Source organism: Eptesicus fuscus, chromosome 6, assembly GCF_027574615.1.
Source record: "Eptesicus fuscus isolate TK198812 chromosome 6, DD_ASM_mEF_20220401, whole genome shotgun sequence".
NCBI classification, from domain to species: Eukaryota; Metazoa; Chordata; class Mammalia; order Chiroptera; family Vespertilionidae; genus Eptesicus; species Eptesicus fuscus.
In genome coordinates, this window is record NC_072478.1 from 51,915,091 (window position 1) to 51,939,668 (window position 24,578).

The 24,578-nt window shown below is 39.2% G+C and overlaps 2 protein-coding genes and 2 non-coding genes across 6 annotated transcripts in view; 1 reads left to right on the forward strand and 3 right to left on the reverse strand.

The window, feature by feature from the left end:
• SH3D19 (SH3 domain containing 19) overlaps window positions 1–12,551 on the forward strand; it is a 170,792-nt gene extending 158,241 nt beyond the window's left edge. For all 3 annotated transcript variants that reach the window (XM_054717691.1, XM_028151642.2, XM_054717690.1), the window contains 6 exons: window positions 588–649; window positions 2,519–2,721; window positions 3,169–3,221; window positions 5,479–5,665; window positions 7,375–7,472; window positions 10,665–12,551. In XM_054717691.1, coding sequence (XP_054573666.1) covers window positions 588–649; window positions 2,519–2,721; window positions 3,169–3,221; window positions 5,479–5,665; window positions 7,375–7,472; window positions 10,665–10,781 — 720 coding nt within the window. In that variant the 3' untranslated portion in view covers window positions 10,782–12,551. The remainder of the gene's footprint in view (window positions 1–587; window positions 650–2,518; window positions 2,722–3,168; window positions 3,222–5,478; window positions 5,666–7,374; window positions 7,473–10,664) is intronic.
• Window positions 12,552–18,046: 5,495 nt separating this feature from the next.
• RPS3A (ribosomal protein S3A) lies at window positions 18,047–22,249 on the reverse strand. Its single transcript, XM_008144032.3, has 6 exons — window positions 22,142–22,249; window positions 21,314–21,417; window positions 20,759–20,946; window positions 18,990–19,198; window positions 18,381–18,490; window positions 18,047–18,214 (listed from the first exon to the last, which is right to left on the reverse strand). The coding sequence occupies exons 1-6, from the start codon at window positions 22,201–22,203 to the stop codon at window positions 18,093–18,095; spliced, it is 795 nt and encodes a 264-aa protein (XP_008142254.1). The 5' UTR covers window positions 22,204–22,249; the 3' UTR covers window positions 18,047–18,092.
• LOC114233518 (small nucleolar RNA SNORD73) lies at window positions 18,622–18,692 on the reverse strand. The gene has a single exon (XR_003619662.1). It is a non-coding gene; the product is annotated as a small nucleolar RNA SNORD73 (small nucleolar RNA).
• LOC114233521 (small nucleolar RNA SNORD73) lies at window positions 20,118–20,191 on the reverse strand. The gene has a single exon (XR_003619663.1). It is a non-coding gene; the product is annotated as a small nucleolar RNA SNORD73 (small nucleolar RNA).
• Window positions 22,250–24,578: the final 2,329 nt, after the last annotated feature.

A 24,578-nucleotide genomic window follows, 5' to 3' on the forward strand; every position in this document is an offset into this window, starting at 1 on the left:
TTTTATTACAACCTAGCTTCACTGAGCCTTGTGAGGTGTTATATAAAGTGCTTGCCACTTAGTAGTTGCGCACTGGGTACTAATTCCTTCCCTATTCACATTGGTGGAAAAAAATATTCCAGAGTTATGAAAGCGGAGAGAATCCACAAGTTTGATGAAAAGGTTTTATTTTGGGGTCAGAAAGTATTGTAGAATTCTACCAACACTTTGAATAGGATGGTAGTGGTGCCAAATGCCTGATGCCTAGTCTCTATCTTAAGTCCTCCTCATCTAAAGTTTTCAACTTAGGGGATATGGGATAGAGAAAACTCAGTCAAGGGTAGAATGATATTAATGTGCTTACTCCAGCAAATACGAAATTGATTGGTTGGCTAATCAAGGAAGGCTGCCTCACAAGTTATGTGTGTGTGTTTTTTAGAACCAAATTCTGGATTTCTTACCTTTGGCACCTATGGTACCATTTAATCAGTTAAACACCTGTCAAAACTTGTTAATTTCAATCATGTATTTTCTAATTACCTAGCCTTAAATTCATCTTATTAAAATCTGAAAAGAATACAATGGTTGCCTTGATTTGTCTTTACTAGATTGATGTTCCAGAAGGAGGAAATGGGAAAAGAGAATCAGTTTCATCTCACTGTGTTAATAAGTAAGTTTTATTTGTGTTCTTTTGCACAAAATACAAAGGAGGTGACCAAATCCTGTATAATAAAAGCCTAACATGCAAATCAACCAAATGGTGGAACAACTGGTTGCTATGATGCGCATTGACCACTAGGGGGCAGACTCTCAACGCAAGAGCTGCCCCCTGGTGGTCAGTGCGCTCCCATAGTGGGAGCGCCACTCAGCTGACCGGGATAAGCTGCTCAGAGGGAAGGTCCACAGCCGCTCGGCTGACCAGGATGAGCGGCGCTCCCACAGCGGGCCAATCCCTGCAGGCCACGCCCCCCACCAGTGTATGAATCCTGTGCACCAGGCCTCTAGTTATACCATAATTACCAAGCTTAAACACTTCAGATATGTGATTATTTATTCACATTTAAAAGCCATAGTGGATTAACATGTTAATGAAAATTCAGTGTGCTGGTACAAGCTGACCTAAGCAACTCCTTATGTCAGTACAGGACATGTAGGCAGCACAAGGAGCCCACCTTGCTATTTCCACTGCCTGGCCACGGCTCGAACAGAGACAGTTTGTCATCCGGTGTAATGTATTTGGGTCATCTGGTATTTATCTACCAGCACATTTTTAGAAGGTTCAAAATTCACGTCATAGGAAGTATTTAACCTTATAGAAATATGAACCCTACAAAAACAGCTAGACATTTTGTATTGTTTTGTTTTTAAGAGGAGCTAGAAGAAACTAAAGGAAGAGTTAAGTTGGAAGGGTCTTCCTTTATGTCTGAAGACCTTTTCATGAATTAATGTATCTTTCTATGCATCATTGTAACTTTCTTGTATGATTTAAAACACTGCCACAGTGCAACTTTATGTTCCAGTTAAATGAGCAAAATAATAGACTTCACTACTTGCTGAAGACTGTAAACCTGTCTTTGAATAGGTCAGACATACATAGGTGCTCCCTGAGGGCTTTAGAAAATAAATGCAAAGGTTACCACAAATAAGAAAACTCCAGATGCCACAACAGTGGAATTCTATTTCAGGTTCAAATTTTCCTCCTATTTTTAAGCTGTGTTTAATGTGTCAGCAGGTTGGATCTGAAGTGGGCTCTCACAGACCCTTGGTCCATTGACCTGACTTAAATCAGAATCTGATTGGAGCCTGTACCAACCTTTTCTCTTCAGGCATTTGCATCTCCTTAGCCTGTTGCTATTGAAACTTTCTTTCTAACACCTCAAAGGGAAGGTTTGGTATTGAATCATGCCTTCTAGTAACACAGTTTTATCTCTTATTTAAAGTCAGAATTGCCGATCATTTAAGGATTGTTCTAATTCTCAGAAATTAAGCCTTTTTAAAGGAGATACAAAAATCATTTTTAAACCCACAGTGTTAGGTAAAAGATTAAGTATTACAAGATAGTATGCTGAGTTTCTGTTTTATTCGAACCTTCTAGTTTTGAAGATCATTCATCTCTGTATACAACTCATGATTGATTCAACATTTATTGAGCATTTGAGTCTGCCCAGCTGATGCCCATTGCATTCTGTCATGGAAGTTTGATGTCTTGCCCAGTGCATTTATAACTGAAAGGTTTCAGACTGAGCCAAGAATTACTGTGGTCCAAGAATACAAAGATGTAGAGACTGGTCATGAGACATGGCAGTGCAAACTGACCACCAGCTTATAGAATTCTGCATGTCTCTGTGACATTGACTAGACCTTCTATGTGAACAGGTTCATATCTGAAAAAGTTTTTCATGGAAAAGTTTAAATTATGTCTAGTATACCATGTTTCATAATAAACACAGAATATTTATTGAAAGACTGAATGAAGGTTTTAAAGCATTTTGAAAAGTAGTACTCTCTTGTTTAACCCACAAATGTAATCTTTGTTCAGAGGTCCAAGATGTGGTGCTCAGTTTGAATATATTGGAGACCAGAAGGATGTGCTAAGTTTCTTGGAGGGAGAAAGTATTGTTCTTAATGAGTGTGTGAGTGAAGAATGGGCTGGAGGAGAACCTCGAGGCAGAACTAGGATTTCCCCCCTTAACCTTGTGGAACTCGTTGAGGATCATCCCACCTCTGGTACAAATGTTTTCAGTGAGTATAGAGAATATCATTTTTATTATATTCTGTCTTAATTGAAATAAACTAAATAATAGGATAGTACTTGAGCTGCATAATAATCCATATTGCCATATTTTTTAAGATAGAATGAGAAATGATTTAAAAATGGTCATTTGTGTGGGATAGCTCTTATTGAAGTAATCAGAGAGCTGATATTGGTATTTTAGGTAAATAGCAATAGCTTCATATCGGAAATGGCATATGAATAATCATAGACCTTTAAACAGAAATGGGCTAGAGCGTATAACTAATGGCATCTTCCTTCACTGTACGAAAAATGGAAAAAGCCCAGAGAGGACAGTGTCTGGTCAGAATTACAAAGAGACTCCTGTGCATTGCCAGACTTTTCACTCTCCCCTAAGGTTTTTCTCCAATACTATATGGTCTTTACATCTGAAGTTTTGACTTTTTTTAACATAGGCACAAAGGTACCACTGAAGACCAAAAAAGAAGATTCTGGAGCAAATTCTCAGGTAGGCTGCTTGGATAGATAACTGAAAGCCAGGTTTCAACTCTGGGAAGGATATTAAAATCGTAATTATCAGGAGAGAATGTTATAAAAGCATTTTTTCAATTCATATAGCAAATGTTTGAAATAAATACAGGGGTGGGCAAAAGTAGATTTATATTGTGAGTACACAAAATTCTTGTATCATTATTTATTAATTATTATATTATTTGTATTACAACTGTAAACCCACTTTTTGCCCACCCCTATATTTAGATGGTTAACATCTTTATTGCATATAGAGCTCATACAAATGGATTAGAAAGAAATGCAAACCCTCATAGAAAACAGGGGGAAAGACATGATTGGAAAATAGGAGAGATAAAGAGATAGTATAAGTGGCTGATATTAAAAAATATTTTAACCTTACTATTAATCAAAATGCCAGATCAACCAAAGGACTTGTATGCATGCATATAAGCCTAACCAATGGACACAGACAACAGGGGGGTGACGGCATGAGTGGGGGGTTGGGGGGACAATGGGAGGATAAGGACACATATGTAATACCTTAATCAATAAAGAAAAAAATAATAAAAAATTAAATTAAAAAATAATCAAAATGCCTTATAAAGCAACGATAAAATATCATTTAACTTATCTAGTTAACAAATATTCAATACAACTCAACATTAAACAAGTAATTATTTGAGTATTAAAAACAAGAAAATACAGCCCAGCTGGTGTGGCTCAGTGGTTGAGCATTGACCTGTGAACCAGGAGGTCACCAGTTCGATTCCTAGTCAGGGCATGTGCCCCAGGTTGCGAGCTGGATCCCCAGTGGGGGGCATGGAAGAGGCAGCCGGTCAATGATTCTCTCTCATCATTGATGTTTCTCTCTCTCTCTGAAATAAATAAAAATATATATTTTTTAAAAAGTACAAATGATTTTTTTAAATTTTTTTACCCTCCAAATAGGGTAAAAAAGAAGTTTTAGTCACAAAGATAGTCATAGTAGTTTTATTATCATAGGAAAAAAAATAGAACCAACCTAAATATGATCATTAATGGTAGAATGTTCTGAGACCATGAAAAACTAGATTTATAAAATAAACGTAATGGGAAGAAAATGTTCTAGGGAACTGAATATATAGCATACAAAGACTATAAGGAAATGTATTTATTAACATTCATTTGCCTCTAAGAGGTAAGATTATGGGTTGGTAGGTTTTTTTCCATGCTGCTTTGTACATTTCTGAACTTTCCAAATATTTAGGAGCATTTGTATTATTTTTAATGGGAGAGAGAAAAAAATGAGTAAAATTTTTACATACTAGCCCTAGGCGTGTAAGGGTAGCTCAGTTGGTTGTTTCTTGAACATAGGGCTCCCATCCTAACTTGGCAGAGAGGCCTCTTCACAGAGCAGAACCTTCCTCTACTGTATTTGGGGTAAAAGCATTCTTGCTGGTACATTCCACCGTACTATCCCACCATATTTGGGTAGTTATTCTGCCAGCCTTCGGGCTAACTACGCCTCATGAAATTAATAGTGAATTAATGAAGTCCTGTGCCATGGAATCCGATAGCTTCTGAATCAAGTAAAGACCTAGGAACTAACAGTCTATTCATTCTGATCCTCCATAATTTAGAAGAGTTTCACTGGAAATTATATGCCTTCCAGAATTCTTTCATAGTGTCATAAGTACTATACATGAATACTGTATGCTTTTACCTAATTTTTAAGATATATAACTAATGTCATAGATCATAATTAGAAAAAAGTTTTTGCTTTAGTATTATATATCCTTTAAAAGCAGGAAAGCCACAAATTTATCACATCTATCATGTAGAATTATATTTCAAAGATAAAAACTTATTGGAAATTTTTATTTCTGAAACTAGATAGCAACATAAAGTGTTGTGTGATTTAAAGAAAGCTTCAGGCTTTGAAATCTTATGACCCCTTAGCTTTTTCCCCACCACTTTTTAAGCTCTGTAGAAATAAATCTAGATATATAAAAGCCTAAGAGACCGTTAAGACCGAACAACCGGAACGATTGGTTGACCAGTTGCTATGATGTACAGTGACCACCAGGGGACAGGCGCTCAATGCGGGGATCGGGCCTAAACCGGCAGTCGGACATCCCCCAATGGGGTCCTGGATTGCGAGAGGGCGCAGGCCAGGCTGAGGGACCCCTCCCCCTCGTGCACAAATCTGTGCACCGGGCCTCTAGTTTCAAATAAAATCTTATATTTCCTATCAAACCTCTGTTTTGTAACAGGATAACAGTCTTTCTGGAGAATGGTGTGAAGCACTTCACACTTTTACAGCGGAGACCAGTGATGACTTACCCTTCAGGAGGGGAGAACGGATCCTGATCCTCCAGCGGCTGGACTCCGACTGGTACAAGGGCAGACTGCGAGACAGGGAGGGGATCTTCCCAGCAGTCTTTGTGCGGCCCTGCCCAGGTACAACAACTCCAGGAAGTGGCTCTTCTTCCTAAGGGGAGCCCAAGACCTTTAAAACGATACATATTTCTTTTCCCTCTGGCCAAACCAGTTTAAGTTGTTTGCCTTCATTTTAAACAGTTGATTCATAAAGTTTTGTAAACTCTTCTTCATACCAGGTGAACCAGTTAAAAATGCGGATTTTTTTCAATAGATGGAGTTACACATATGTTGATATATATGTGATTTGATATGTATGCCATTTTGTTGTTACTGACAGCAAGCTTCAAAACTTCATATGTCAAATTTGCTGAAGGTGTTAAAAACATCAAATTTCTTGACAAAAAAAGAGCATTTGTGGGAAATTTTAATTCATTACTTTATTTTGAAGAAAAGTGCTGCTGAAAGTTATTGTATACTTTGGGAAGCTTATGGTGAACATGCTCCATCTCAAGATACCTGTGAATGCTGGTTTAAATGCTTTAAAAGTGATGATTTCAATGTGAAAGACAAAGAACGTGCAGGTCAACCAAAAAAGTTTGAAGACCAACAATTACAAGCATTATTGGATGAAGATGCGTGTCAAACTCAAAAACAACTCTCAGAAAGATTAAACGTTGCTCAGCAAACAATTACCGATCATTTACAAGCAATGGGAAAGATTTTAAAGGAAGGAAAATGGGTGCCACATCAACTGAACGAAAGGCAAATGCAGCAGGTACCTGACTTTTCGGAAAACCGAAAATCATCAGTAAAATGTTGCTTCAACGGCACGAAAGTCTTTTTTGCATTGAATTGTGACTGGAGATGAAAAGTGGGTTTATTTTGAGAATCCCAAATGCACAAAATCATGGGTTGATCCAGGTCAACCATCAACACCGACTGAAAGGCCAAATCGCTTCTGAAAGAAGACAATGCTCTGCATTTGGTGGGATCAGGAAGGTGTGGTGTATTATGAGCTGCTAAAACCAGGTGAAACCATTAATACTGATCGCTACCAACAACAAATAATCAATTTGAGCCATGCTTTGATCGTGAAATGACCAGAAAGTGCCAGAAGACATGGCAAAGTAATTTTGCTTCATGATGACGCACCATCACACACTTCAAAACCAGTTAAAGACACGTTAAAATATCTTGCCCGGGAAGTATTAACCCACCCGCTGTATTCACCAGACCTTGCTCCTTCAGATGACCACTTGTTCTGATCGATGGCACACGCACTTTCTGAGCAGCACTTCAAAACGTACAAAGAAGTGGAAAATTGGTTCTCTGAATGGTTTGCCTCAAAACAAGAAAAGTTCTATTGGGACGGTATCCACAAATTACCTGAAAGATGAGGGAAATGTGTAGCTAGCGATGGACGTTACTTTGAATAAAGCACTTTTGATGTTTCTCTTGAAATTACCGTGTTTTCTTTGATTACAAAATCCGCATTATTAACCAGTACACCTGGTACTTCATACTTTGTTCGAGTTATAGGGAAAAAAAAGATAAAAATGCCATCACTTAATAATGGCCAATTTTCTATACTTTTTTTAGAAACATAAAATTATATTTCTATAATATATTTCTATAATTTTTTTCCTGCTAAGAGAACATCCTTCATCTTTTTGCAAGTTAAATAAATTCAAAATTAATTAAAATATTTTGTCCTGGGGATAACAAGGAGGTTTCTTAAAATGTTGGATTTGTGTTTTAGTATGTTCTGTATTTTGGTGTTTCCACAGCTGACATGAAAAGTATGTCTCCTTTAGCACTGAAGGGGAGGAAGGCCAAAGCCTTGTATGATTTCCATGGGGACAATGAAGATGAGCTTTCCTTCAAGGTCAGAACGAGCATTTTTAGTTCCTGTATTAAGCAACTATAAATTTTGAAATATCTTCCATTGAAGGGTGGAACATCTGGGTGGCATATTGACCATTTGCCAAGAATGAACATCTCATGCCCTAAATCTAAAGAACAAGATTAGGCAAATATTAGCAAGGCATTTAGATACTCAAATAAAACTGCATTGGCTTGATAGCCCCACAATCACCAAACGAATTCCTTATTCGTAGGCCTTGTAACCTTAGATTTTAGTAATATTGGAGTTTTCATTGGTAGCCCTAGTAAAGGATGATTCTCTACATGGCCATTGTTGCCTGCTATTGTCTTATCTATCAAATCAGTGGGGAAGTCAGGTACCTGCTGCAATTGGCCACTGCACCAGGGCCTCATAAGACACTGAGTGAATCTTGTCCAGAAAGACACGGGCCAGGAAATGATCCCAAAAAGTTAAGCTACTTTGCCAAGGGTTGTTTTGGTTTTTTTGTTTTGTTTTTTTCATTTTGTTTTGTTTTGTTTAGAAAATTACAATTTAATCTTACTTCATCAAAGAAGTGCCTCTTTTTTTTTTTTAAGTAAAAACAAAATATTTTCATGATCCTGTTTCCCCAGTCCATAGTCGGACCATAGTCAGAGGAAAGCCACCTTGGTAATACTTTGGGACTGTGCCAGAGGAAGAAGGGTAAGGTTAGTAGTCATTGCTCTCAGAAGAGCCTGTGTCCGACAGCGGCAAATGTTCCATCATTGGAGATATTTAGAGAGCTAAGATGCCACAGAAAGAATGAAAGCATCAGGGAGTGATTGGGCAAGATGTGTTTTAAAACAATGGGTGCCCAAACAAGATTTTCACCTTTCTATAACAAAATGAGGAAAACTAGGTGATAATGGATATGTGCAGGCTTTTGGGGAGTCGGGGTAAAAGGGGTATGCTGAGATATGTCAGTTATAAGGATATTAACTTTCCTATTTTGTAATGAGGTGTTCCTTCTGAGAATTTCTTTTATCATTTTTATATTAAAATGTCATTTCTATGATAAAATATTGTTAGTAAATGATAGATATTTCTTATGCAAAATTATGATTCGGTAACCCTATGTCTATCTATCTATCTATATTTATTTATTTACTTATTCCTAAAATTTCTTGGTTCTTAAAATCCAAATGTTTGGAAGCCAAGTTCTGTTGCCCCAGTAGCTCAAAATTCATTCCTTATATCTGTACATAGAATGTTACTTCAAGTAAGCAATCTAGATTCAAATTTTTTGGATGTTATTTTGGCATTCATTTAAGTTACGGCATATCAATAACAATTCACAGTATCTTTCAGCAAGTAGGTGGTCGCTCTGGCCAGTGTTCCCAGTGGTTAGAGTGTCAGCCCACATACCAAAGGGCACGGGTTCAATTCCAGTCAATTGCGCATATCTGGGTTGCAAGGTCATCCCCAGCCCTGGTCAGGGCGCCTGTGGGAGGCACCCAATCCATGTGTCTCTTTCACATCAATGTTTCTCTCTCTCTTCCTTCCTTTCCCTCCCTCCCTTCCACTCTCTCTAAAAATTAATAGAAAAAATATGATTGGATAAGGATTAACAAACAAACAAAAAAGAAAATAGGTGGTCATTGTTTTACAATCTAAGCAAGATAGTTCTAGAGGTTTGAGTTAAGGGATTCTGCACTGCCTTCAGTATTGACCATTAATATTTTAATAAATATCCACAAAATATTTGTAGATAAAGCTTTTTTAAAAGTGTGCTAGCCCTCAGAAAATTGACATACTATGTATATATGGAACAGAGCTAAGAAAAATAGTTTTAATCAGCCATTATGTTATAATTTAGGAACCGGAAGGAACTTTTTATAATGGAAACTTTGAGTAGCAGGAAGTTTTACAGATTTTAGCAGAGTAAAGTAAATTAATGACATTTGATAGTCAGAATTTTTCCTTTCCATTTTCCATAAAGAAAGGCCTTAAATCAAACCATTTTTCCAGAGGGCTATGTACTAGGGCTACAAATAAATCCATTTAGCCTGATAATCTTTCAAGTAGCCAGGGTCATTTTGGACCATTATAGAATCTTAAATCCAGATTCTAAGAAATGGTTAGAAACAATAAAGAACAAAATAGTTCCAGGAGATAATTTCAAAAATTATGTCATCTGTTGAGGAGTTATAATTTACACATGAATAAGATACACAGTCCCTTTGACTGTGCTGATGAGAATAAATCAGTGTTCTGGGTCAGTGAAGCTCTTTAAGACAGGAAAGAATGCAAATTTGCTACTGAGGCCAGGGAGGATGGACTAAACCAAATGGCGGAGAATACCATTATGTAGAAGAGTAAATGTACAGTACAAAATGCTCAGGATGTGGAAAAAAGACAATTACAGTAAAAGCCTTTCTAAGTGAAGAGTCCGCTGTAAAATGTGGTAGCCATGTTACCTGATGGTTAGCAATAAGGGCCCTGAAATCACACTAGATTTGAGTCATGTCCCTACCACTAACTGGACATGGGACACTAAGCAAATTACTTAATCTCTCTGAGTTTAAATTTCCTTTTCTTTAAATTAAGGAAATCTATACAAATATCTCTCTAGGACTGCTCTGTTGTGTATATGAATTCCTATAAAGTACATAAAATAGGACAAGACATACAGAGTAAGCACATGGCTCACTCATCTCCAAGTCTTTGCTTACATGTCACCTTCAATGGGACCTTCCCCGGCTGCTCTAATGAGATAGCAACCAACCCCACACTTTCTTTCTCTGCCAGCTTATTTATTTGTCTCCCCACTCTAGAATAACAGTGTCTGAAATATAGTGGGTGCTGAATAAATAATTGTTAGATGGGGAGTGAGGGGTGTGTGTGTGTGCTTATACATATATATATGTATATATATAATATTGTTAGTAAATTATATACACACACAAATACATATATATGATAGCTGGTATTGTTATTTATTAAAGAAGAATTTAAATTAGGAGTGAATTTAGGGGGCACAAAATACAGAAGAAAAATAAAAGGGCAACAAGGGTGACAATGGCAAAGGAATGGCATCATTAGGTTAGATTATCTTTGTGGTATGTCATTTAATCCTGTCGGCAAGTCAGAGAATACATGCCTCTCCAGATACTGCCTAGTATGCTTGTACTCAACAGAAACTAATAATTATTTCCAATTCCTGTCTTCTTACAGGCTGGAGATACAATTACAGAGCTGGAATCTGTAGACGATGACTGGATGAGTGGAGAACTAATGGGAAAATCTGGAATATTTCCCAAAAACTATGTTCAGGTTTTACAAGTCGGCTAAAGGTGAAGCTTGACTGTGTCCCTTGGCACAAGAACTATCACTTCGACTATCAGATATGATTTTTTGCACTATTTTTTAAACTGAAAGAAATATCTATGCTGTAATGGTACACTAGAATTTTCTGAAAGCAAAAAATGTCTGGATTTCATCACAGTAGAAACATACACATGAAAATCAATGAGCAAGTATTCTACCAAGGAAAACATCAGCAGGATGAGCAAGACAGTTAAACACTTCCCCCAGGGAAAGTGCCTGGTGACATGGCAGCACAAGGGGCCTACACGCAAAAGCTGTGCTTCAACATCTATTTTCATCAGCAAAAGTCAATTAAACATGCTGCTTCTTTTTTCTTTTTTACTTTAGTTTAAAAAGAGGACATTCAATATTCTACATGCTGTAACCATCAAGACATGGTTGATAATCTAAATTTCATTTGTGATATTCAAATTAATTCTAACAGCTTGAGCGCATTTTCCTTATTATCAGGGCAAATCCTTGCTTCAGGAGGGGGTAGTTCATTAACTAGTGGGAGCCTGTGTAAGAACCTGGTGAATCAGCTCATGCTCACCAAATGCTTCTGGTGTTAATAAGTATTTCCCCTTTGTCCAAGAATTTGAAGGGGGTTAAAATTTGAAGCATCTTAGTTAAATGAACCAAAACCATCCTGAGATGCCTTGCTAATATGACTAACCCTTCCACATACTTGCTGTACTTACTTCTTTCCTCCATTTATACTTTATACAGGGTTGTTATAAAGCACATTTTCTGAATCTGCAGTCATTCTTTTGACAATTACTGGTACCCAAAGAAAAATTCATTTTCTTTGTGTTACCCCAGTAATATGTAAAAGCTGTGTCTTGTTATAGTGATACATTATGAATCACATTATCTCAAATACAGAGTAACTGTTAAGATGAAAAACAATGCCAAGCCCCACAGCTCATTTCTTCCCGATATAATCAAATGAAAAATAATTTAAGACTGAAGGCTGATACTATTTTTTTCCCCCAGCTCATCCCTTCACAATTATTAGAGTAAATAAAAAATAAAAATTTTAAAAAACACATTTTCCTGCTATATCCACTGTTATGCATGTCATGCTTAAGATAAAAGCAGTTCTTTATGCAACTGAATCAATTATAGTTTATGGGCTAAAGCCAAATAGGTTAAAGACAATCTTCCAAACAGATCAATGGAATAGCATTTCATTGGAAATGTGAAACACTTTCCCAACAATGTTCATGACTCTCTTCGATTTTTAAGAAAAAATTCATAGACAGGGCCACTTTTTAGCTTTTATTATTATTTCCCATTGTCCAAAAAATTAGGCAGCTAATGGTCAAACATGAGATGGTGTTCTCTAAGGGAAGAGTTATTTACTTCGTCTTTGATTAAAAGTCATCTGCCAGTTATGTGGTTATAATTGATATGGGGGCTATTTCTTCTACATGTTTTGGGTAAAGAAGAAATATAAAGAAAACTCGTGTCAAATTTTACTCAAGTAATTTCAAGAGAAATGGGACTTAAAGCATTATCCCAATTAAACTCCCATTTGCAGCCAGCTGTATAATAAGAAGTAGGGTGTGTATCTGGAAAAGGACATGAGGTATACATACTTGCCTGTGTAATTTTAACATCTTACATTAAAAATCATGGAAACTTAGCTTTATTGGAGAAAAATATCCTCTTAAATTTTGGCAGTCAGCAGAATGATAAGTGCAATAGTTGTAAATCTACTTGACATTATAATAAACTGAACTTTTCAAAGTCCTTTTCTCAGACTAGACTGTTTTTTGAGAATGGAAATGGTATCTTCTCTTTATGACACCAGCCCTTTGCTCAATATAATATTAATAAAGGTTGATTGTTTAGATGGATGGGGAACTTATATAGCAATACCATCTTGGATACACTGAGATCTAATATCTTTCCTTCTTAATTTGTTGACAACAATCTTTATTGAAACAAAAATTTGCAGTTTTTATGTCATTTCACTTTGTCATGGTACAGTTTTTGCTTGTCATTTATTATTCACTCAAGTGACAAGACAAAATGTAGCTTGGTACAGGTTTTCATAGATACTTTCTTATTCTGTATATTCAGCATAATTTTATAGTTTGTGAATTTCATACGGGAAAAATAGGAATGTATTATTTTTCCTTTTGGGAATTTTAAGTGAAAAACTTGATATTGTTCATCCAAACCTCCTCCAAGTACAATCTCCAAATCCTTTTTTTAAAAATTTTTATTAAAACTAGAGAACTCATTTACCATATTATTCTTACCCTTTGATTACCTGTTTAAACACACAAAGACAGATTTCATTAAAAGATGCCCTTGCTTACATAGCTGGAGTGGTAATATAATCTTTCATTGTGTTCATGGAAATCACAGGTTTTGAATACAATTTGAAACATTCCAAGTATCAGTGCATTCATCATCATTATTAGAACTAGTATTTTTTAAAATTTTCTTTTTATATAGGGTTTTTATACATCAATATTCTTAATAATTACTTCATTTTTATTCAGTATCTTAGGCTTAGGTAAATATACCTAAAAATATACTGATGGCTATATGGGCATGGTATAATGAGATATTTGGTATAATCGTTAATGATTTATTCCTTTTAATTAATGTCAGATGCATGTGGGCCATGCATATGACTTATAATTCACTGCCATTTTGAATTCCATTGAATGAACTCTTAACAGTGCATTTTTCCAGAATAGGAAATCATTTTCTAACCTATGCCTTTTTACTTCACTGTAATTATAGAGGGGGAAAAAAATACAAAGCCTATCTCGGAACAACAGCACCATCTAGGGGCCTCTCATCTAATGGCAAGTTCATCCTGTTACACACCACAGAGGAGAGCCTGCAGACCAGAGCTAGACCTGCAGAGGTTAAATGATTTGCCTAAGGCCATACAGGTAATGACAAGAACCTAAAGCAAAACCTAGCTCCACTGATTTACCAATTCAGTACTTTATCCATTTGTTGTGCTGAAGTGGTACATTTCTCTTTAGCAGTTAAACAAATATAATTGATCTGTTTTATTGGCCTGTACAACTTTAACTTCTTAGATATAATAGGACTAGAACACATTACAATGAATAAATTAATGCCTTGAATTTCACTCAAGAAAATTCCTGCTCAGCTTCTCAGTTCTATATAGACAGTTTATATTTACACTAGAGGCCCGGTGCACAGATTCGTGCACCGGTGGGGTCCCTCAGCCTGGCCTGAGCCCTCTCACAATCTGGGACCCCTCGGGGGATGTTGGACTGCCAGTTTTGGCCCTGTGGGGATCAGGCCGAAACAGGCAGTCCGACATCCCCCGAGGGATGTAGTAGTACGTGAAGCAGCAGGCAGCTCGGGGGGAGCCCAAGCCCAGGCGGGGCGCCACGCTGCTCCTGCTCATCCTGGCCCCGCTGTGCCTGACACCACCGCCGCTCAGTAGCACTGCTGTGGAGATGGGAGAGGCTGATGCCGCTGCAGCTGCACTTGCCAGCCGTGAGCCCAGCGTCTGGCCCCCATCAGTCAGCTGAGCAGCACTCCCAGTGTAGGAGCTCACTGACCACCAGGGGCAGCTCCTGTGTTGAGCGTCTGCCCCCTGGTGGTCAGTGCTTGTCATAGAAACCAGTTGACCAAAGACCAGTCGTTTAGTCCTTTGGTTGCTTAGGCTTTTATATATACAGATTACCTAGAAAATCAAACATGCCCCGCTGGCATGGCTGTGTTTGAGGGTCAACCTGTGAACCAAGAGGTCACGGTTTGATTCCCAGTCAGGGCACATGCCCAGGTTGCAGGCTAGATCACCAAGGGGGGATGTGCAGGAGGTAGCTGATAATTGATGTTTCTTTCCTTTTTTTTTTTTTTTGTTAATCCTCACCTAAGGCTATTTTCCATTGATTTTAGAGAGAATGGGGAGGGGGGGAAGATACACATAGATTGGTTGTCTCCTGCAGATGCCCCAACTGGGGCCAGAGAGATCGAGCCTGCAACCCAGGTATGTGCCCTTGACCGGAATTGAACCCACAACCCCAGTCAGAGGGCTGATGCTCTAACCACTTAACAACTGGCTACGGCCATCATTGATGTTTCTATCTCTCTTCCTTTCTCTCTAAAATCAATTAAAAAATATACTTTTTAAAAAAAGAGCTGCCCTTTGTCCAAAGTGGCTATACCATTTTATACCTCACTGTTAATGTTTCAGTTCCAGTTACTCCATATCCTTACCAACATTTTGTCAGTCTATTTGTATTGTCAGTTTCCACCACTGTGGTAATATTTTCATACAACACAATTACAGTACTGCAAATAAACTTCTAAGAGCTAATGACACCTGCAGTAATTCTTTTGACTTCATGTTCTTAGTAAAAGGAAGCTACCCTTCATAGCTTTCACACTTACATTGCTTATCACATTATATCCAGTAAAGAATTACCCATTAAATTGGTATGACTGGAATTATATTAAGGAATTATATAAATTTAGAGTTAATGACTGGTTGTTTCCTCTTTAATAAATCATATTTTTAAAAAATACTTTGATTTCAGAGAGAGGGAGAAGTAAAAATGTCATAGATGGAAATCATTGATCAGCTGCCTCCTGTACGCCCCCCACTAGGAATTGAGCCAGCAGCCCAGGCATGTGTCCTGACTGGCAACCAATCATGACCTCCTGGTTCCTAAGTCAACACTCAACCACTGAGAAATACTGGCTGGGCAAGAAATCATGAGTGCCCACCTCAGCAGCATGTATATTATTTTTTAAAAGTCATTTTAGATACATGCCGAAATGTTTCTTCAAAATAATTGGGGAGGGGGTGTCAGGAAATGGGCCATTTGGACATTTTATCCAACTTAGCTTAAAAAGTCAGCCTGCCAGTTTCATAGATGCTGGCAAGACACGAGACTCAAAAAGGGCTTTATTACTCATTGCAAAAGCAGTAATCAGAGCTTCAAGCTCATTTGTTTCCCTTCCCCTCAAGTCCCACGGAAGTGATGTAAAGGGCCCATCACAGTGGGTTGCATTACAGAAGAGGTACACTAAGATTTACCACTATTAAGTGGAAACAAGTCTGCTCTTTTTCCAGAGGGAGACATTACCTCATCCCTCAAGGTTTCTCATGTGGACGCAAATACAACCCTGAGGAATAGCCCAGATAAAGAGCAGAGAACTATAGTCTTGGCATACCCAACAAGAGCATGCAGGGACACGGGATCTACAGCTAACTGCTATTCACAATTTACTTCTTTGCATGACACATTCTTGGCCAAACTAGAATCCTATATAATAAAAGCCTAACATGCAAATTGTCCCCTTGGGTAGTCCTTCAACCTGGAGTTTGACAACTTGCTATGATGTGCACTGACCACCAGGGGGCGGCGCCAAACGGCAGTCTGCAATGCTCTGCAACCTCTTGCCAGCTACCTGGGGGCAGGGGTGCAATGAGAGTGCAGGGTATCTGCCAAGCTTGCTCGCACTCTCCTACTACCCTCTCCCAGGACACCACTCTCACGCACCCACACAGGCTCTTCTGGGTGCGCCGGGCCACAGCCCCCAGGACAAGGGCTCTTGTGGGTTTGCACAGGAGCCAGTCTGCAAGGTTGGGAAGGAGAGAGCGTGCTGTCCAACTGGCTTCCATGCAGGGCCACTGGGTGGCCCAGAAGCCCACGCTGTGCCCTGACCCGCGCATCCGGCTGTGCTCACAGCCATTTCAGGGTAGGGACTCAGGCACTGTGACTCAGGGAGTGGGGGGCACACAGGGGGCCAGAGGTCAACTGGGACCTGCCCTTCCACACTAGATGCTGTGCTTCAATCGCCAGCCAGGCCTAGGGACCGACCACACCCATGCACCAATTTTGTGCACCAGGCCTCTAATTTTTACACATGCTCCCCGATCAGCCAGATTAATCTAACGAGGTTATAATCTCATACATTAAAGCTATTATTTATTAAGATTCAAAGTTAACAGATATAGCCAACTTGTAGCATTGACCTCATTCTCTTCAGATTCCCAGACTGTGAATAAGTCCAAGGGGGTGGAGGAGCAGTAGGTCTCTAAGTTGCCCCTATGTATTCTAAGCCCAGACTATTCATTACTAGCAAGTTTAAACTGATCTAATTCTTGGAGTTGTCAATAGAGGCAACAGATGGGCTAAAAACTCTCCAGAGGTAGAAGCATCTTGTGACCCATTTTCCCACGTCACTTTCAGTTGAGTACTGGTAAATGTCCAAGGAGTAAGCCTACGTCTGAGAATGAACTAGCAAAGGAGTAGCCAGTAATGTGAGAAAAACTTAAGAGATTTTGAAGGACAGTTACAAACTGGAGGTTATCAACTACCAAATATCACTTTATAATAGAGGTCAAGCCAAGTAAAATGAAAGGCCAAGAATGAACCACTGGCAATGGTAATCTTGACAGCAACAGCTTCCTTAGAGTGGTGTGGAAGAGAGCCCAATTGCAGCAGGTTCAAAGTAGATACAAAAAGCATGGTTAACTCTTGGCTTTGCTGTAAGGGGTTTGGTAGAAGGAATACTGACAACGGTGAGAATTGCTGGAGCAACGAGCTTAATTAAGCAGGAGGAAGGGAAATCCGACATTCAAATGGGATAGTGGTCCAAAAAATTCAGTAAGGCAGAAAATGTGCACACACCCATAAATGGCAAAGTGGAAGTCATGGAAATCATGAGTGCAAGTAAGAGGTTTAAAAAGAGGAAGAGTACAGAACAGACTGAGTGGAGGAGTAACGACTGAATAGTGGACTACATGAAATGGCCACTTATTAATACACCAGTAATCAATTTCTCTAGCCGAGTTCAGCTTCACAGTGCACGTGCACAGTGGGGCATTTTAAAGCTACAGGAAAGAGATAGCATTTGAGTTTAAAAACTAAAAGCCAATTGGCTCTTTCCATTAGTCAGTCTGTCACAGAAGTTCTCAAAGTGGTCCTGGGCATCAGCATTCCATGAAAGCTTCAGGAGTCCAGGGGCAGGGCCCTGCAAAGTTTTAACAAGCTTTCCAGATGGTTTTAAAACCATCAAAACTTAAGCCATGATAAGAAACGGTTTTCTTTTATTAGCCATCTCTAACACCTCCAGATAACTACAGCTTAAAATAATCACTATCCTTTCCCAGCTACTTAAGAGAAATAGATAAAATCCACAGAAGAGCACAGAAAAGTTCACATTACCATCAATTCAGAATGTAAGTCACCAAGCTGTAAGGTTATCTTTTTAAATGATCAGAAATAAAATATCACAAATAGGTTTTTTTATTTGTCACCATTAAATGTCTGAATTTTAAACAGATTCTTGGACTGGAGGCTCATATCCATCAGCTCGTTCAACTTTAGCACCTGTCTCATCCCCAGTAGCTTTTCCAGAACTGCTACCTTCACCATGAAGCTCCATGAGTTTTCCCACTAAAATGAAGAAAAAAATTGTTATAGCATACCATATCTTGAAACTGGTCCTTCAATACTGTGTAGACATGACAGAAAAAAAGCCATTATCTTGCCATCCAAAAAAACAAACACCAAAAAATGCTATTTGGCCACATGTTTTCCAGGGATCCAGTGTTTTACTTACATTCAAACTTGGGCTTCTTCAGCATTTTGACTTTTCTAACAAAGACATCATGGAGTGGATAAATAGATTGGCAAGCCTTTTCTATGTCTTTTCCAATGCTGTCTGGAATCCTGCAAACCAGTAACAATAGATTACAATCAATCTACACGGAGCCCCTCTCCCCTTAGTTAATCCACATTTGAGCCTGCTGAGTCCAAGCCTTATGCCTTTTTCTTTACACCCTCTTAGCCAACTGCATGGGAACATCAGAAAAATGTTTAAGTTTTATCACTGGACGTCATTTGGGACCGAAACATTTTGTCATCACTTATTCCCATACATTACTGGTTGGGGAGGGTTTTGTCTATTCAGTGTATTTTCTAAGGCAAGCATTTCTGTGCTTTAAGGCTTACTAATTGCCATGAATTAGCTTCATCCAAAAAAGGATAAAGAAACCAAATCACATTTACTGAGCACTTAGCATGCTTTCATTTCAAGGGATATAGCTAGATTGTTTTACAGACAGAAACACAGGTTTGATTCCACCTTATCCTATACCAGTATGCTTTCCTTCATCTGAGGGTTAATCAGAGATTCAGGGCTGTGTTGTGTGATGAAAAAGAAACTTACAATTTATTGACCACTTCTTTCAAGTCATTTGTCTGCACCTCTCGGGTCATGATTTCCATCATTTTCTTCCGGATTTGGCGAACCTGCTGATGCTGAGCATAAGAGGTCTTCCGAATCTGATTGTTGCGTTTTTTAGTAAAACCAACACAGAAGAGACGAAGCAAATAACCATCGGTAGTCTTGACATCAACATGAGCTTCAATCATGGTCTAGTGAAAAAAAGATACTGTCAGATATACAGGCTTTAATGTGATCAACTTTCATCCCTCAAATTCTTACATAAAAAGCTGGAAGGTCAAGTATTCATCACACAATATCAAGTATAAACACATAAAAATTCCAGAATTAACTTCCTTGAAGTGAACTTACCAAATTTCTTACTATCCTTCATATCCAGGTAAATAAGTCCTCTCAACAGTCCCCCCTCCTTTCCTCTCTATCTGCACCATTACTGGCAACAGCACCCACACCCACACTTTACAAATACATGACAGCCTTTAACATTCTTCCCCTCAACTCAATCAGCTGTACAACTCTGCAACACTAGAGGAAAATAAGTTCTATGAGAGACTCTATAATATGGATATCTACACTTACTCCATCTTTTTTTTAATATATATTTTATTGATTTTTTACAGAGAGGAAGAGAGAGGGATAGAGTTAGAAACATCGATGATAGAGAAACATCGACCAGCTGCCTCTTGCACAACCCCTACTGGGGATGTGCCTGCAACCAAGGTACATGCCCTTGACCGGAATCGAACCCGGGACCTTTCAGTCCGCAGGCCGACACTCTATCCACTGAGCCAAACCGGTTTCGTCTTTACTCCATCTTTTAATAAAAAGTGTTCTGAATAAGTAAAATATTAACACTAAATGAACATACTTTTAAATGTCCTGTTCCAAACTAAAACCATGCTGAGAATTAAATACTCAATTTCACTGCTAAAGTACAATTTAAAAATCCATTAGTAACATTACTGCCTAATTTTAAAAATCAAAAACAAAAACTGAATCACCTCGTATGCATTTTGTAAATATACCTTGGTTTTAAAAAATAAATATAATGCAATGATAGCAAAAGGACCTTAAAATATTCCCAGAAATGCAGCCATATAACCTTAGAAAAATGTCAGAAATAAACGATAATGGTATAATCAGTATGTATCATCTGAGACCAAAACATTTTGTCATTATTCATTCCCATATACAAAATATCCCCAAACTGGTTAGCCAGAGGCATCTGAATCAATGCAATCATTTCCTATAATAATCATACTAACATTTACTAAATGCTTGTGTGTCAAGCTCTATACTAAATGTGGAATTCACCCTAACTCCAGAAGACACTCTTACCTACATTTTAGAGATAAAGAAATTAAGGAAATGGAGCCAAGATTTCAACTCCACGCTAGAGGCCATGCTACTCCTATTATGCTATATTGCCAGAGGTAATCAAGACTAGCCCAAACCACCCTCTCACTTTAAAGTCCACTAGGCTTTGAGGTCCAAAGATATTCTGAAGACAGGCAAAACTAAAAACATGGAGATAATTTGTGCAGCAAAACCCCCGCACTAATCCAATGTTATATCTTGAACTCAATTTAAATAAATACGATGGCTTGCTCACTGCTGTTGCTCAAATTCGGGTGCCAAAGTCCAAGGCAAGCAAGAAAATATCAAGGTTTTAAAGTGAAATTTAAACCTCAACTGTATGATATGCTCCTTGCTGTAATGACACCATGACTCTGAGGAACTTTTGTTCTCACCTGCCACTTCTTGACCATAGAGCACATTTTGTCACGGGTAAGATCCATGCCATGGAAATTAGTCAGGCAGTTTTTGCCCTGAACATCCTCAGTAATTAGCTTGAATTTTCTAAATGCAACTTCATCATTCTGCAGATCAGCTAGGCTCACTTCAAAAACACGACCCTTGAGACCATCAGATGCAATTTCTATAAAACAAGAATCAATTGTCTTATTAACTTTACCAACCACATAAGCAGTCAAGCCAACAAAGATAAGGTTCACGCATAAAGTTAAGCTCAGAAAGTTAATGGTAAATTATATAAACGCCTTAACTTTTGCTAACCAAATCCACACAGACACCAATGACTTATTGTCAGGGCCCATTAAAAGCTCAAAACTACCCATGCACACTTCCTTCAAAATTCTAAAATTTGCTTCTACAAGTATTGTGCCAAAAACAAGCACAACAGGGGCCAAAGCTGCCAACAAGGGTTGACATTTCTTTATAAAGCCTCCCACCACAGGACCTATAGACCAATTTAAAAAAATTCAAACCAAGAATAAGATACTCACTGGTTCCTTGAGTTCTCGTAACCAGTGTTTTTCCAATATTTCTTATATTGAACATAGCTGGTGCTTTCACATCATACCAATCTTTCTTAGAAAATGGATCAACCCTGTATTTGGGGGGGAAAAAAAACAACCCTCAAGTTTTATCGCAGATCACATAAGTCTTGACTTTTTTACTTTCCTCATTCTAATGACTTGAAAAGGCTAACTAGCCCGTAAACACTGCAGTGCACGATTCTATCCCTCCCAGTGAGGTGAAGGGCACGTGCCAATCGAGCTCTTCCCAGTGTTCGCCACCAATGTACACACTTCCCACCCCTGTCGGTCCTGCCACCACAGGCAGCACTGCCCCCAAAACTCATGCATGTCTCCTGAACTTGACTGGTACAGGAAGACACCTATTGGTAACCCAGGCTCTTTGTAAAGGCCCACCGGGAGGGCCCAGGTTCCACCCGGCCCAATCAGAGGAGCGGTGGGGGTCCTGGGTGGACAAGAGTGCCTTCCTCAACTCCGGCTCTTGGAGTGGCATCCATTACCTGTGGAACTTAAGCGGCCCGAGAGCCCACATACGGAACACGCCAGCCCCGGAGTCATGGCGGCCACCCGGCTCAAAGAGGCGCCCACAGGCCCAGACGGCCGGGGGAAAGACAGCCGGCCCGCCGCGACGCAGCACCCACATCCGCCAGGCCGCGGTTGGGAGTTTTCCAACCCGGCACGGCCAGCTCAATCCGACCGGCATCCTCGCCATCCGGCCCACGCCGCGACCCAGATCCCCCCCGCCGATTCTAACAGAACCCCAAAAAGTGGAGAGCCACGACAGTCGCCACTTACACTTTCTTCTTGGCTCCCTTTTTGCCGCCTTTCGTCAGGCGCTTATTCTTGCCCACCGCCATGGTGCTGTTCAGAGAGCCAAAAGGGCGGAAGTGCAACTCGCGCGAGAACTTAGGCGTATGAAATGGGGCGGGGCACGCTGTCGACGTGACCTTTGACCTCTGCGTTCCTGGGTCCTGGGAAACCTCGCGACAACAGAAAGGCACTCCCGCGCCTGCAGCTGCAACAGCGCCCTCAAGTGTGGTGAACACTGCTCGCTTGGAGGCTGCGCTCCCCCGGCGGGGGCGCGGGAGGCCGGGGTGCGGGCTTTGGGTTACGGTGGTTTTCGTAGCTCTGATGCCCGGAATTAAGTTTCCGTGGAAGTTGGCGCCCACCCAGCATCGTTCAAAACTGAACTCTCCATCTCACCTTTAAACCTGTTTCTTCTCCAGAGCACTGGATTTGGAATGGGCAGCTCCAGGCTCCAATGCTGGTCAACAATATTTAGCCTTGTGACCTGTCTGTGCTTCCGTTTCCTCGTATTCTAAGTGGAGACAGGAGCCCTGACTGGGTGTTTCAGTTGGTTGGAGCATCGTCCCGTATACCTAAAGATTGCGGGTTCGATTCCAGGTCAGTTAAAAAAAAAATTAAAAAGAAAAAGGAATGATAAAATGGATATAGTAATATAATCTACCTCACAAGATTGTTAGTAGGATTAAATAAGTGTAACTTCAGAGGTACGTATTGGTAATGTTCTACTTGTTGATATGGGTGCTGGTTAGTGAGGTATGTTAGCTTTGTGAACATCCATCAGGCTGTACACGTATTGGTATACTTTTCCATACGTTTCTCATACATTGATATATAGTTTTTTGGGGTGTTATTTTTTTTTTTAAGTGAATTTTGCTAAGTGGTTCCCTGAGGGACTATGGTTCCAGTGTGAAATCAAAAATATGTTTTAATTGTAGGGGTTTAACAAATTCTATCCTGGCTGGAGGTGGCTGATTAGCTTCAAGTGTGCAGCCTCTGGAAAGCTGGCCCATACAGGCTTGGATATGTTGAGTTCCCTTCTCTAACTTCCCCTCCTGCAAACTGCCCCCCCCCCCCAAAAAAAAAAACAAAAAACCCTCTGACCAAGCCACAAACATCCCCACTCACAACACCCCACAAGCCTTTTTAAATCCTATAATCCCTTCCAGTACTTTTAGCCTCCATCCCCTACCTCCTACTACCCCATCTTTTAAATCTTCCGGAATCTCCAACCCTATCCTAAAATCTTCCAATAATTCCATTCATCTCATTTGTTTATAGGATAGTGTCAAAATCCTTATTTCACAACAAAATTATTTATTTAAAAGGATTGACCCTTTGTGGTGTTCACAGAAAAAAAAAAAAAGACTACAATATGAATGTTCTTAACCCTATTGAACTGTTCACTTAAATGCTTAAGATGGTAAGTTTTATGTTAGGTGTGTTTTTTTGTTGTTTTTCTCACCACAATTAAAACAAAAAATATTAAAGTCCTTAGCCAAGCTTACAAGCACACCTTTACCAAGCCCTACTCACTATCCCTTTTCATCCTCACCACATCTTAGCCTTTACCAGGTACCCCAACACCAGGCATCTAGAACGACTTAAAAATTCCCTGAACAAAATGGTTTTCTCTTGCCTTCATTCCTTTTCCCTCATCAGCAGGCAAATACCTGTGTATTTTCAAGACAGCTCAGCTTCACTTTATTCAGTGAGAGATTGATTCTCCCAGTCAGGCTCCCAGGAAACCTAGCACCGCTTACCTTCTTAGTAACTGCGGATTCAACGTGTCCCTCTCTCCTGTGAGCACACAGTGCAGTCTTTTTCATGTTTGTGCTCCATCTCTTAGCACATAAGAGGCCCTCAGAATATTTGTCGGATGAACACGTAAGAGGTAGATGACTTAAGTGCTGGCCCCAGTTTTTGAACTTTATGAATCAATCCAGATTTTCAAAATAATTATGGGAACCAATAGGACTGCAATTGTTTAATTTCACCACATTATGAAACAAAGAACAACTGCCATTTGTTTCTGTCAGCATCATCTCATTCTAAAATTATTTAGACCCCCCCCCAAATAAAAGTAAAAAAAACAGATCCTCTGAAAGGTGGGCCCTTTTATTTTTTTCTGTGAACGCCACAAAAAGTCAATCCTTTTAAATAAATCAGCTTTATGAAAAATTCTGTAGACATTATTTTTGTCTAATTACAGACTGGTGAAAACTAGTGACCAGTAGAAGTCAGTGAGTCCTTCTAAATATAATATTGAGTCTAATAAACTCTAGTAATTCTATACTTATAGTAACCTTGACTAAGTTTATTTTATAAGTGGAAGTTCACTAGTTTTAAAGTTTCCCAATGGAAAATGTTATAGACTCCGAGGCTACATAACCCAGCATAAAAACCAAACTTGCCTTCTTCCTGGTCA